The following is a 15,354-nucleotide window of genomic DNA, read 5'->3' as shown; positions in this document are numbered from 1 at the left end:
GGGTCTACCATCTGCTAGTCTCCATGGAAACACTATTGCTTTGTCTAGAATGTTCCACAGTATAGATTAAACCTATCTACAATATCACAAGGGAGACAAGCAAGTTATAGCACTACGCTTTTGAGCAATAGAAACACCGGTAGCAAAAACATGCTCGATGAATATGTTTAATATCATATCGTGGAATGTTCCAGGGAAAGCAATAACATCTCCATGGAGACGAGAATGTGGCAGGCCCTCCACAAGAAAAGTTGTGCAGTGCTTCTTTAAGCCATAAAAGGTTAAATTAATAACATCAACAACCAATTACAGAAGCAAACAAACAACTAAAGTTTTTAATTCTGCAGTTTTTTTTAACAGTATTGTAAATTTAGGCCCATGGGAACACTTGCGGGTAAAACAACAAAATATTTAATCGGAAGTGCCCTTCGTTTCAGGGCTTAAAAATGCAAAAATCTGAATACACTCCGCTGTAGTGGAGTGCAAAACTCTCTTCAGATCTGCTCACGTCGTCTATGTGTTTACGTCACATACATACAGTACACAGAAACCTGGCATGCACACCCATTTGAATTCCACACATTTTTGCGTCACTGTGTGCATGCAGATTTCCTCCTGAAAACGATCGTCTAAACGCGGAGTAAAAAGTGAAGACGCAACTCCACTTTTGTGTCTCTGTTCAGACCGTCATCATATAAACGTAGCTTTAGAGTATTTTTTTGTGGTTTAAATCTTCTCTTGTGTTATTGTGTCAGTGGCCCAAATTACTGTAGTCTCAATAATATCTTTTATCATCTATAGTTTCTTCAGCAAAGTATCGTGCTTCAAAATGAGTTTTCACTGCAGGCTTAGTGACTGCTCAGTGTTTTGTCTGCTCCTCTGCTCGTCCTGCTGTGGCCTGTCCCTGGAGATTATCGCTCAATCTGCCGGAGGAGAATGCATACAGAAAGGGGCATTAGGTTTGTAGAATACAGTGAACAGTAGCTACAGCAAAAAGGAGAAGGCAGACTCGTGGTGTTTTGTAATGCTAACTTAAGTGTTAAAAAGGACAGATGGCCAGAAGTGAAGCAAGTGAAGAAACAACAATGACTGAACAAGCAAATAGGAACGGAAAAGGAGGGAAGGACACTAAGGAAAACCAGTCTTAGTTTGAGGTCTTTTATTTGAAATGTAAATTAAAAACATATTGGAAAGGTTTATTGATTACTGGGCGTTGTATCTGTCAAATATATTACAGATGGGGCCAGATTTTTCATGGCAAAGTATGTATGATGTTATCTGTTGAAAGATCTGGCTGGGAGTGCGATGTTCTCTCGTTCTTTAAAGGGTCCAGATTACGCTATTTTCTATCTATGTTATAATGTTGTTTCCTCATCAGAAACGTATCTAGAGTTGCATTTTGTTTCATTCGCACATTTAAACACAAAAACCCTGCATATTTAGACTGAGTTCTTCTCTCAGACAGAAAACACTCACATTTTACCTCGTGTTGTCATGTGGTAATACAGGAAGTTCTCAACTGTGTTTTTAAACTCCATACACCTTCACTAGAATCATTTGGATAATTTCAGCCCTGGAATTGAACATCTCTGCTGAACTTAAAAGCTGAAGATAAAAGGTAGCTTTCAACTTCAAAACTACCACTTCATGACATCACACAGTAAAAAAAAGAAAGTTACTCAGACATGTGTGAATGAAACAAAACACAACTCCAGGTATGTTCAATTTTGCGCAATATAGGACCTTTAATCTAAATAGTGGCACCAAAATATCACCCATCCCTTTGTAATTTAATACTTGAATAGGGGTGTGCCAAAATATCAGAATATAGATATACAGTATCTTATCATTTAATGTGCTGATACAGTATCGATATTGTGGGCTGCTGTATCAATAAATCATCAAGAATATTTTTAGGTATATTTCACAAAATTGTTTTGTGTAAGAGCTGCAGTTGTGTTGACGTTTTCGCTGTTTTGAGTAAAATGGGTGTTTTTCATATTAACTCTGCACAGACTTAGTTGACTTTTAGTATCAGAACTGTGATTTAGCCTTTGTTTTTCACTGAACTCTTTCGAATCATATTAAATCAAAAGCTCACTGTATCAAAAAGTGTATAAGTGTATCGTGGCCTATATATCGAGGTATGTAATGTATCAGCAATTTCATAATGATACCATTTTAGATGTTTAGATGCTTTTAGATGTTTTGCTGAAAGCGTCTGTAAAGAGACAAATGAACTGAAAAATGGAAGGGAGAAATCAATAATAAAAAACATGTCCTCTAAAAATGAATTAGAGGATGGAGGGAAAAAGAGGAGATCCAGATCAACCAGGAGTAGGAAAGATGGATTGAGTGATTACAGATATTAAGGATGAAAGATGAAGATAGAGAAGCAGTTCAGTCTAGTCTCTGTCTCGTCTCCTTCCTCCTCTCTCCTCTCTCTTTCTCTCTCTTTCATGGCTCTACCTTTTCTCTTTCATCTCTTCTCATCTCTCTTTATCTCATCCTTTCTCTCTATTTTTGTCTCTCTTCTCCACTCTCTTGTCCTCCCTTCTCGTCATCTTCCTCCTCTTCCCTCCCCTCATCTCACTCTTCTCCTCCCTGTTTCCCTCCGTTCCTCCTCCACTCTCCTCTCTCACTCTTTTTCACACTTCTCTCTATTTTTCTCTCTTTTTTTCCTTCCTTTTAAATGTCCCCTCTCCTGTCATCTCTCCTCCCTCTTATTCTGCCCCTCTCTTTTACTCCTCCTCTCAACTGCCCCCTCTTATCTCTCCTTTCCCTCCTCTCCTCCCTGCTACCCTCTCTCTTCTCCTCTCTTGTTTCCTTTCTTCTCAATCATCTCTTCTTTCCTATCTAATTCACACTCTCCCTTACTCCTCCCTCCTATCTTTCTTTTCCCTCCCTCCCTTCTCTCCTCTCTTCTCCTCTCTCATTTGCTTCATCTCTCCGCTCATCCTCTCTTCCCTGAGCTCATATAAGTGCTGTTGATGGGGTGAGTAGTGTTGTGATGATGGCGCCTCTTTATTTTTAGATCGCTGCCTCTTACGGAAACACAGTCTGCATCTTTGAGCCTCTCTTGACCAACCCAAACAAACGCCACAAGGTAGGCCACAGTCACCATTTTAATTTAAATGTATTTTTAATTTATTTTAATCTATTTTATTTTATTTTAATTTATTTTAATCTATTTTATTTTATTTTATTTGTATTTATTTTATTTTATTTATTTTGATTTCTTTTTAAATATCTACATTTTATTTTAAATTAATCACGTGTGCCTCTAACAAAGCATGGTGTGTGCACTCTCTTGTGACTAACTGCAGCTTAACTATCAGTGGCAAAAGACTGGACAGTTCTTCCTCGATGCCATCACCTACAACCTGGCCTGGGACCCTCAAGGTACAACTGCTGTGTCCATGTGCACTCACTTTTAACTCTTAACTGTGTTTAGACAGCAACACAAATCACATAATTCATATGGGAGCAAGATATTTACATAAGAAAGTACGTATGGTTTAGGGATGCACCAATATGATACTGATATTGGATGTTGATTTATTATTACCTTTTATTGTGTACTACTCTGTCCAAATAATCTCCTTTGTGGATCAATAAAGTTTGTGTAAGTCTAAGTCTGTGCTAAACCTGAAAAATATTGCTGGATGAACAAATATCATTAATTCGATATCCTGATTGGACATAAATGATGTAATAAGACTATGTACTGGTTGTAGACGGGGGGGTGGGGTTTTAGGGGACTAGAATTGGACCTTCATTAATATTAAAGGCGCACCCTTGTAAGGCTTCTTGCCCCAGGCCCCAAATTTCTCTTGATGGGCCTGGTAATGAGCACAGAAAGTCTCAATATTTGATCTTTTATTTAAACAAAGCTGTTGTGTAGTTACTTGAGGGATAAATAACAACTACATAACACATTTCGGTCAGTTTTGTCTTTTTTTATTTTTGTTTTAGAGGAAATACATGTAGTTTTAAGTCTGCACTGGTATCGTTTGATATCGTTACAGAGAGATATTTAAAGCTATAGTACTGGGATCAGTATCAGAATGGAAAAAAGCTGGATCGTTGCATCACTAGTATGGTTATGTTTTATCTCTTATTTTTTTAATTGTAAAAATGTTCAAAAAAAAGCTCATTTCATTAAAAAATCAAACTCACCTTCAAGTGCTCCGTATTTCTGTCGTGTCATTGGTCAACACATCAGCCTTCACCTCACTGAATGAGTTAGTTTGAAGATTTGTTTTTTGAAAAGGCCTTAGCTCTTACTGTATTAAAATTCAACATTAAATGATTTTTAGTAGTCCATTAGTCCACTTGTGCCGTGCTTGTTTTTGAATTTGAAGACATTTGCCAAAGTCGTTTCACTCTTATTCACTTTGCTTTTAGTGAATAAGACTGAAATAGTCCTTGGTCCTTTGAAAGTCAAATTTCAAAGGACCAAACACTTTTTTTATATTCAAAAAGTAAAATTGTTCATCTCATCAAGAGAGAGTGCACTGGTGTCAAAATACGCTGTTAGATAAAGCTATGTCATTGAAAATCTTTAACCAATCACTTGCCACTCCTTACGCAAAATGGCTCCCTCGAGCTTCAGAGCCTTTTACCTGATGAGAATCCTGTGCCAAAAAGCCATTTGCTTGATTCTTCTTTATGTGAGTTGGAAACAGCGAGAGCCTGGAGATAATAAACAAAAGTGATCCTGTCTACACGGCTGTAAGACTCTCCCAAAAACAGATAAGCGGAAGTCGATTTTTGCTGAGTGTTAGTAGGCCTGATAATTACTATATCGACTTATCATTCAATGTATGACAGATGGAACAATAATTTTCTGGGGTCTATGTGGGCGTATTTTGTTAGTACAAGTGTGGAACTTTTAGTTAAACTTAAGCTGTGAAGGGTCAAATAAATAATTTCTATGACTCATTATAGATACAAACTAACTGCTAAAGTGATTCATTCTGCTCTTTATTTATTGCAGCTCATGTTTTTAACCATTGTATAATTTTAGAATATTTTTGGGGGGATAATTGCTCTCTAAAGTTATTGTGTGAGTTGCATAATTAGTTTCAGTATTATCATTTATCGTCTATATTTTCTTCATCAGTATATCGTGATTTATAATTTGTCATCGTGACAGATTTACATGTTTGGAAATTTTTGTCTCTAATAGCTCCAATAGTCACTGATAGTAAAAGCGAAAAGTATAAGCATAAAAATACCCACACCTGTATGTACTAGTATATATCTACTCCTTTATTGACAAGTATAATTTGTGTTTGCTTCATAATACTAAAAACTTACAAAGATAATTATGTTTCTATGAATCCTGGATATAGAGATGAACTAGATAAAACGTTAAAATGTTGTTACTCATGACATTTTTTATGATTTGTTTTACTACCAATAGAGATGGAGAGTGTGTTATCATACCTCATAACATTTTTTGTTAGTCTAACGTTAAACCAAAGATACTAAATGCTAAAGATAGAGTATTTTGACACCACAGTGTGTTCTTACCAGTAGTGATCCAGCATTTTATGAGGTTTTTTCACACTTCCTTTGTAAACTTAAAAAACATATTTGGCTAAATGCATCTCTATGGACATCTCTTTTTGCACATTTAGCACATATACAGTATTTTATTACCTATTTTGACTGATTGTCTCTCTGACTAATAGTCTGCTGTAAAATATACCCCATTAAAGGCTTTTATACTGAGATAGAATAAAGGCCTTCTTAACCCATTACAGGACTAATTACTGGAACAATGTGAGCTATAGTATTTTAATGAGAGTCCATGCAGCTCCTCCTTTACTCCATGCACCAGAACTGCAGTGGTCTTGATCCATTGGCTTCACTTGTAATAAATCTTTGTCAGGGCCTCACTGGTTTTGTGTTTACTGCTGTTGGCGACGCACTGCTCGTAATACACTTCTATTGAATGTATCGATTGTTAAAAGTCTGGAGCTTTTAATATGTTTTGTGAACCGCCAAATAAGTACACACACAAAATCCCAGTATTATACATTATATTTTCTGCTTCCATAATGTGTAGGTGTGTGTTTGGTGGTTGCAGGTAAACAGCATTTCCATTTCTGTGCTATATATTCTATTTCATCCTACCTGACCCCTCTGGCGATGATCCAGAATTCACGGAACTGCAGTTACATACATAGCTCTTGTTTTTTTGCTCTGTGATGACTCAATTTCTGTCTGTTTCATGGACTTAAACAACTTAAATTTCCTGGAACTAAACCTGGACTAGATCAGGATTAAACCAGGACAAGAATAGGACTTTACAGCTGAAATGGCTCAAGAACAAGTCTAAATTTTTTGATTTTGATGAAAAAATACTTTGTTGATATGTGTTTTAATCATTGCCTTAAGTTTACATATTTACATCTTATATTTGCATGTATATTCTGAAACATTGATAGTATATAGTGTACTTGAGGCAGTAGTAAGCAGACAGTATTGTAGTAGTGGTAATATAGTAGTAGTAGTAATAGTCATAGTTATAATCATAATGGTAGTGGTAGTCGCAGTTGTTGTAGTATTAGTGGTAGTATTAGTAGTAGTAGTAATAGTAGTAGTAGCAGCAACAGTAGTAGTAGTAATAATAACAGTAGCAATAATTGTAGCAGTAGTAATATCTGTAGTAATACTTGTAGTAGTAGTAGCAGTAGTAGTAGTAGCAGAAGTAGTAGTTGTAGTCATAATCATAGTGGTAGTGGTAGTTGCAGCTGTTGTAGTATTAGTAGTAGCTGTAGTAATAATTGTAGTAGTAGTAGTAGTAGTAGTAGCAGCAGCAGCAGCAGCAGCAGTAGTAGTAGTAGTAGTAGTAGTAGTAGTAGTAGTAGTAGTAGTAGTAGTAGTAGTAGTAGTAGTAGTAGTAGTAGAAGTAGCAGTAATAGTAGTAGTAATAATAGTAGTAGTAGCAGTAGTAGTAGCTGTAGTAATAATTGTAGTAGTAGTAGTAGTAGTAGTAGTAGTAGTAGTAGTAGTAGTAGTAGTAGTAGTAGTAGTAGTAGTAGTAGTAGTAGTAGAAGTAGCAGTAATAGTAGTAGTAATAATAGCTGTAGTAATAGTTGTAGTAGTAGTCATAATCATAGTGGTAGTGGTAGTCGCAGCTGTTGTAGTATTAGTAGTAGTAGTAGTAGAAGTAGTAGTAGTAGAAGTAGTAGTAGTAGTAGTAGTAGTAGTAGTAGCAGTAGTAGTAGTAGTAGCAGCAGTAGTAGTAGTAGTAGCAGTAATAGTAGTAGTAGTAGTAGTAGTAGTAGTAGTAGTAGTAGTAGTAGCAGCAGTTATTGATATAGTATTAGCAGTAGTAGTTGTAGTAGCAGCAGCAGCAGTTGTGATATTAGTAGTAGTAGTAGAAGTAGCAGTAGTAGTAGTAGTAGCAGTAATAGTAGTAGTAGTAGTAGTAGTAGTAGTAGTAGTAGTAGTAGTAGTAGTAGTAGTAGTAGTAGTAGTAGTAGTAGTAGTAGTAGTAGTAGTAGTAGTAGTAGTAGTAGTAGTAGTAGTAGTAGTAGTAGCAGCAGTTATTGATATAGTATTAGCAGTAGTAGTCGTAGTAGCAGCTGCAGCAGTTGTGGTATTAGTAGTAGTTATAGTACTGTGTGCGTGACCTGGTGTGTATCTGTGCTCAGGGAACCGTATCCTAGCAGCCACAGAGAGGCTCCAGCTGTGGGCCCCTCCCCTCGCAGACGCTCTGATCGAGGAAGAGGACGGTCAGGCCACAGACGACAAACACCACCCCGTCCTCAACGACTGGAACTGTGTCTGGCAGTGCAAGTATGGAGCTATTTACTATTGTACTGTTTAATTATTCACTTCAAAGTATTCTGTATTTCAGACACTTTCTTTGACTGGCTAAAAATATCCCACAGTGTCTAAAAACTACAGTCTCCTCTATGTGACTTTGTTGATTTTGTGTGTTCAATCAATGCAGTAACTCTCCACCTTTGATCAAAGTTTGTTTTAAGGTCAGTTTTTAAAAAAAGAGAGAACTCTGCACATCAATTACTTGAGACGAGTTCGTTGGAGGAGAGGGAGCAGCCCAAGAACATACAGAAAAATCCCTCACACCGTCTTACTTGCAAAATATGAGATTTATTAGGACAAACAGTGCACCGTTTCGGCACTAGGCCTCTTTCCCTGATGAAGGTCTGTTTGTCCTAAGAAATTTCACATTTTACAAGTAATACAGTGTGCCGGATTTTTTTCTAGGGTCAATTAAAAAGGAGTTGTCTAGCCAGATATAAAGTGCTTTGCCCAACTTTTATGGCGGAGGGTCTGTGGTGTTATTGCTTTGCCTGGAATTACATTAAACGCATCTATGTAGCATTTATTCATTACAGGTGTTTCAATGGATCAAAAACACCAACATTCGCTCTGTGAGTAGAGGTGCCTGTCCACAGCCCATACTGCTCTACAAAGGCAAAAGACCTTAACTTGAGAAACTGACTTCACAGCTGTTTTGTCCAGACAAAAGTATAATAGGTAGGGCTCCCAAAATTTGACAAGTAGTTGCTATAATGAAGAAATATTTGTAGGTAAAAATATTGAGCTCAAAATTGCCCTTTGACCCTTGTTTGGGGGTTCCTGTACTCTGTAACATTATTATTATTTGCTTGATTTTCACCAGACTTATATCCATTATAAGAACTCCTCACCAAGGTCTAGTCTTCATGGAGCTTTGGATTTCTTATTTAGTGCTGATCAGGATCGTGCAGGAACACTTATACAGTTCAAGACTTTGTTTAACTTTGGAGTATAGTATGTATAAAAGTATATTTATAAGTATAAATAAACACACACAATACTTTCACAAGATAATTTAAGTATAATTGAATACAAAGGTATATTTATTTAATGTGTTAAGACCCTGTGCCAAGACCGCAACAAAAAGAAGGAGGCAAGAGGTTGGATTTCAAATAAAATTTATTTATTAACTAACTCACAAACAAAACATACACTGTTACTGCCTTTTGCCTTTGCATGACTCCTTATTTTTGGCACATGACACAAAGGCAGAGCACAGGAACTGACAAATAAGGGTCAAAGGGCAATTTTGAGCTCAATATTTGTCACAGTGTTTGTTCACATGATAAAGAAGGTCTCAAATACCCCCAAAATAATATTAACTCATTTTTGACCAAACATGTTGTTACAAAGTTGTGCCTTTGTAGGGCAGTATAGTTGTCTCCCTTGAAATAGATTTAGGTTAGATTTCAATCTCTACCCTGGAACATTCTAGACAAAGCAATAACATCTCCATAAAGACAAGCAGATGAAAAGTTGCGCAATGCACCTTTAAAACCGGCATTTCAGGTCCAGGTATTACAATTATCTTCCTGGGTTAATTAACCGCATTGTAACTATTCAAATAATAAGTTACAATGCGGAAATGTTATAATAATTATTAGATTAAGTGTGTTATTATCTTGAAATCACACTTATCTATAAAAACAATGGAGGACAATGTAATATTTTCACTTCCTGCCTTTTAAAAGTTCCATAATTATTATTTTTTTACCAGTCGCTTCAATATTATTCCCTTTATGCAGCCTAACACGAATATAATGTTATCTGTTATCTGTTTCTGCTGAACCAAAATGACTTGGACACATTATAGACTTGCAGATCTGTGTCTCAGTTTTTCCATGCCCTTCTCTTTTTTCTCTTTGAATAGCCAGTTAGCCACAATAGAGGTCCCCTGTTTGCTTTTGTCCGCTCTGTGCACGCTCTCATTACCAAACAAACACATAAAAGCGTACTGCTAATTGTCACCTGATGACACATGAATAACTGAAGCCACAGAGAAGGAAGTGCAACCTCCAATATCAGCAACACAAAACACACACTCACCAAACAACAGCCAACAGCACAAACGGATGAAGAGAAGAAGTGAAAATAGAAAGCTAGATGACAATGAGTATAGCAATGGGGAACAGTGATGGCGGTTTCATACCAAAATATTAATAAATCATTACTGACTGAGGTATCAGAAAGTACTGGAGCAAAAACAGCTGCCTCTGTTGTGAAAAAAATGCCAAAAAGTGGTTTTCTTTTTGCCACTGTCTTCTAGAGATACTAGCAATGACACTAATGTAAATAGATTTGGCTTTTGGAAAATCTAAAGAGGAAACTACAAGCCTCCAATGACTTTTTCAAATGGCACTTATCTGTTTTTGCAAATTAACTCTTCATATATTCTTTTTAAAATGTGGTGTTTTTCTTTCTAGTTTATCTGCACATATATTACATTTTTAGATCAGTTCAAGGCGGGGTGGAGTGTAAATGTAGGTAGGTAATAAATAATAGTAGGTCTATTTTTTTTTTAAAGTTGCATTTTAATACAAAACTGAGTCAAGATTGCACCATTTGCCATAGTATTACTTGATCTCTGGTTGATTTAAAAATATATATATACTGATATTGGCCATCAAACTGTTAATTAATATTTTATTTTCCACTGTGTTTTTCTCAGAACTGCTGCGTCTATTCATGTCGCCAAGTGGTCTCCAGATGGGGAATATTTCGCTACAGTTGGAAAGGTATGATTATTATGGCATTATCCCAGCTGCTGGACTGGGTAGCTTAGTTAAGACAGTGTAGTTAATAAAGTTTTAATTAAAATTGATCGAGATTCAGTCATATCTAATCGTCAATTATCAGATTTTGTCTTTTTAATGGAGAGGTCTATAACCAATCCCCTGTTAGTAAAGGGCTTTGTGTTGCATTTTTTTGTATGAAAAGTGCTCTGTAAATAAAGTTTGATTGATTGATTAAAGGTGTGGTTTGGAGCAGAGTTCAAACTTTGGAGGAAGAACATTTTTTGTTAAATGGTGATGATTAAGAGTGTGTATTGTTATGTTCAGAAATTTTTACTTTAAACAATTTTTATTTGTTTTTAATGAGACAAAAAATAGAATTGAAAAACATAATTGATTAGTATATTATAATGCATTTTTATAATAGTTTCTAGCTCTATTCTGGTTATTGCTGTTGGTTAAAAATGTTAAGGGTCAATATTAGGCTCTTTTCTGATCTATGTTATAATGTTGTTTCCTCATCACAAACATACCTGGAGTTGTGTTTTGTTTGAGTCACATGTTTAACACATGAACCCTGCATATTTCATGTGAGTCCTTCTCTCAAACAGAAAACACTCCTTGTCATGTCATGTGGTAATGCAGGAAATCCATAGATGTTCACTAGAATTGTTTGGATGATTTCAGCCCTGTAGTTACTAATCTCTACTGAACTAGAGCTTAAAGGGAGCTGTTAACTTGAAAATGATGGCTTCTTAGCATCGCAAAGTTGAACAGAGAATTTTGAGCTTTGGGAATGCAGATAGACAAATAATAAAGGATTACTCAGATGTGTGAATGACGCAAAACACAACTCCAGGTAGCTTTTTGATGAGGTAACAACATTATCACATGGCTTAAAGCTGACAAGATTCAAATTCACTTACTGTAATCATAGCGATCGTTAATATAAAAACACAAAATAAGACCAAACTGAACTGCTAATGTATTCAAGCAGCGTGCGTTACTCTTGCTCTTTGTTTACCATTTACTGTGTAACATGGGCATTATGGAGGTAATAGAACTCCTTTCTGTCAGATTATTGGTGTTAAGCATCTGCAGAGTCAACACACACACACAAACACACACACACACACACACACACACACACACACACACACACACACACACACACACACACACACACGCTCATTATCTAAGCTTTTACCGAGCTCAGTTAGCAACAGCATTAACCAAAACCAGGAAGCATCTCTTGGATAAAGCTATTTGTGCCTAATTTGATTTTAATTCTTGTGCTAATGATCTGCTTTGTCTTAGGATGACTGTTTACTCAAAGTGTGGTACCCGTCCACCGGGTGGCGCTCCGCTGTGGTGGTCCAGGACCCGTCTGATAAAAAGGCTGCCTCTGTGCACTTCTCCTTCGTTTATCTGGCACATCCCCGATCGGTCACTGGGATGTCCTGGAGGAAGACCAGCAAGTTTATGCCCAAGTAAGGAAACGCCTTAAACTAAGATAAAGATAGATTAATGCAACTCAAACGTTTTTGCATTTTTACTGCATTTTTTAGTAGTGTTGTTAGGAACGTAGTATTGTTAGGAATTTCCACCTCAAAAAGAAAAAGGCTCGTTACACACACAAATTGCTCTCTTGTTTTATATGTAAAATCTATGTAATTTCAGTAATACATAATAGTAGTTTCTTAAAAACTGCACTGTGTAACTTTTCTTCTTGTCTCCATGGAGATGATATTGCTTTGCCTGGTATACTAGTGTTTCCACAGTATTCCACATTGAACTTGTCTTGTATTTATTCAATTTAGACAGTTCTTCTTGCTCACATGAAAAATATGCTTTCTTACTGTGAACATAGTCACTTCTCCACTGATCTGACCTGTAACATTTTAGGCAAAGCAATAACATCTTCTTTGAGACAAGCTTATGGCTGTGTCTCCACTAGAAAAGTTCCATAGTGTAACTTTAATTTCACCATATGGTTTTATACTTATTCTGACATAGATCAAGATAAAATCATAAAGGGAAGATCCAGCTTTGTTCTATTTAAGTATATGTGTTAAGTATAACACTGTACTGTAATTGCACACCTGTTTGGTTTGTTTTTTTCCAGGGGCTCTGTGTGCAATGTCCTGCTGACGTCGTGTGAGGATGGTGTGTGCCGGCTGTGGTCTGAGACCCTGCTCCCAGAGGACAGTCTCCTCGGGGGGCAGATTTCTGAGAACTCACAGTCCTACAGCTCCAGTCTGCCTGGGCTCGGAGGGAAGGACAAAATACAACATGCCTTGGAGGTGTGTTATATGGCAGAAATTGATATTCCTTCCCCATCACTTTTGACCATTAAACACAATACCTGATTCTTGCAGTCTGAAAAAAGGTGAAAAACAGAACTACTGGTAGTTTTTTGAAAAGGTTTCCTATTTTTAGCGTCTAAATATGAGAAATTGTTGTTTTTGTTTACATCTTGCTTTTCTGCACATGCACAGTGGTAGGCAAAAAGTCAGTGGGGCCGCTCGTTTGTGTTGACAGCTGCGTAGCGTATGTCTGTCATGAGACAACTCCTCTTATTTTGATGTAGGTTTTGCATTTAATTGTTTTGACATGACTTCATCATCTTGTGAAGTGATGTGTTGAGGATCAAAAACGTTACTTTGAAAAGATAAACCTCGCTGATAACTGTTGACGATGTTAATGTTGTACTGCTGATGTTGACTTGCTGATACGGACTCTTTTTGCCTACCAAAATGGCTGCCGTGAAGTTACAAACACTTTTCACAACTTCCAGTTGCCAGAGCCAAATTTTGTTGTCAGTGTAATTCTAACACACATTAGCATGCTAACAGCGCACTTCTTGAATGGGTTTCATGCTGCTGTTTAGATGTTGACATTGACATCTAGTTGGAGTAGAGACATAAACGTTATTTTTCAAGCTTCCCACTACTTCTAAATTTTTTTTTCATTGTGAGAGTAGCAGCACATTACTATTTTTCAAACATTCCACTTTTCCGGCATGAATAATGTTAATGTTATAGCCTATTATACTTTGTGCTCCCATATATCATAAGACACTTGATCAGAGAATACTTTGGCCACAGGATATCACACAGTGGAAAATGTCCTAACTGATAGCCATGTGAAACAGTCATGCATTTTAAAAAAGAGCATAGGCCAACCTTCGGGAAAGTACCTAATCTGAAAGAGAGGCTGCATGGGCCCTTTGTGCTTCATTCGTTTTGTCATGTATGCGATCTGCGGAGACACCATATGACGTGTTAGAATAGTGATACTAAAAAGTGTCGGAAAACCGGCACGTATAAATAGAGACATGTTGTAATGAAGGGATGTCGGAATAGGCGGCAGATCCCTCTTGGGTGATAAAAACTGCAGTCTCATTGTGACTTTACCCTGTATCTATGTTGGGGCTAAACAAATTGTGCTGAACTACATTGAAAAAGATAGGTACAGCCACTTGAGTTTACATGTTTATGTTCTTGCAGTCGATCCACCACTTGAAGCACCTGCGCAGAGGCCGGAGGCGGTCCTCTGCTCTCGTCACCCACAGTGAGCTGCTGCCCTCTCAGCTCGGCACCCACGACCCGCACACGCACAGGCACCTGGCACACCACGGCAACGCCCTCTGCCACTTCCACATCTCCGCCAGTATTAACCCAAACACAGGTACTAGAAGTTGTATTTTGAGTGATTCATGTTTGAGTGCTTCTGTATTGCTCTGCATTTGTAAGTTTTGCGGTCTGAAAATGTCTACTTTCACCTTCTCTTTATCCCCACCCAGTTTGCTAAGGCGCTTGCACAAATGTTTATTTTTCTTCAAAGTATAAGCCTTATACATGAAAGAATTAGTGAAGCAAATGCCAAAAAAAAGTGAAGTCATGCTCTCCAGATGTAATAGCTTATCACTGAATACATGAATAATATGTCTTATTACAAACATGCCCTTCACTTGGTTTTGTGTCTTTCCTCAGATATTCCGTCCCTGGCAGATGCTGCAGCGTTTAACTCTGATGATGGCTCTGGGGGCGGGGGCTTCGTGGTGCACTGGCTCAACAATAAGGACCTAAGCTTCACTTCCTCTATGGACCTGTTTATGCTGCAGCTCCGCAAGTTTACGGAGCACCATCTAGAACAAGCCACTGACGACCCGCTAGACCCTGACGGATCCCCTATGAAATTTGAATTTGGTATGACTAAAATATCACTTACAGCAAAAAAAACACCATTGCCTATTCTAATCTAAGCAAATACTCTGCCTCTTAGTGCACATTAATATTTCATGACACAGTTATGACAGACAGCAAAGACTATCCTTAACAATAAGTACTTTTTGATACTGGGCAGTATTATAGAAATCTATCAGCATTTTGCTACTTAATACCCTAATTTCAAAGATTACACTGTGACTGTTTTATTTATTCTTTTTATCAGCTCTTTTTGCAGTCCTGTTTATTTATTTAAGAACATATATTTTCAGTTATCTAATTTTGCAATTCCTCAAAACAAACATTTGAATATAAATTTTACCAGTTTGTCTTTTTAATGCAAAATGTTAGGGGGCAGGAGTGCTACAAGGATATTCAGAGATTGTGCAGAATTGTCCTTTTCGTGCTCTTCAGTGTAGGGACCAGTCTCATATACAAAGTTGAAATAATAATAAAAACATTTAATTATCTAACGTTTTATGGTGGACTACCTTTAGAAGCCTTTTTGCTACAAATTTACATATGAAATATTGAAAGACAAACCACTC

General features: G+C 37.0%; 1 protein-coding gene across 1 annotated transcript in view; it reads left to right on the top strand.

The window, feature by feature from the left end:
• The window catches only part of dmxl2 (Dmx-like 2), a 93,948-nt gene that overhangs the window by 21,845 nt on the left and 56,749 nt on the right, over positions 1–15,354 (top strand). The window contains 8 exon segments of the mRNA XM_020939077.2: positions 3,035–3,106; positions 3,327–3,402; positions 7,671–7,815; positions 10,514–10,580; positions 11,895–12,067; positions 12,703–12,880; positions 14,087–14,267; positions 14,573–14,788. Of these exon segments, the coding sequence (XP_020794736.2) occupies positions 3,035–3,106; positions 3,327–3,402; positions 7,671–7,815; positions 10,514–10,580; positions 11,895–12,067; positions 12,703–12,880; positions 14,087–14,267; positions 14,573–14,788 (1,108 nt within the window).

This window comes from Boleophthalmus pectinirostris, unplaced genomic scaffold (genome assembly GCF_026225935.1).
Source record: "Boleophthalmus pectinirostris isolate CB_2022bp ecotype Guang Dong unplaced genomic scaffold, ASM2622593v1 HiC_scaffold_19, whole genome shotgun sequence".
Taxonomy (NCBI): domain Eukaryota; kingdom Metazoa; phylum Chordata; class Actinopteri; order Gobiiformes; family Gobiidae; genus Boleophthalmus; species Boleophthalmus pectinirostris.
The sequence above is the reverse complement of the archived record's forward strand: the minus strand, read 5'-3'. Positions and strand labels throughout refer to the sequence as shown.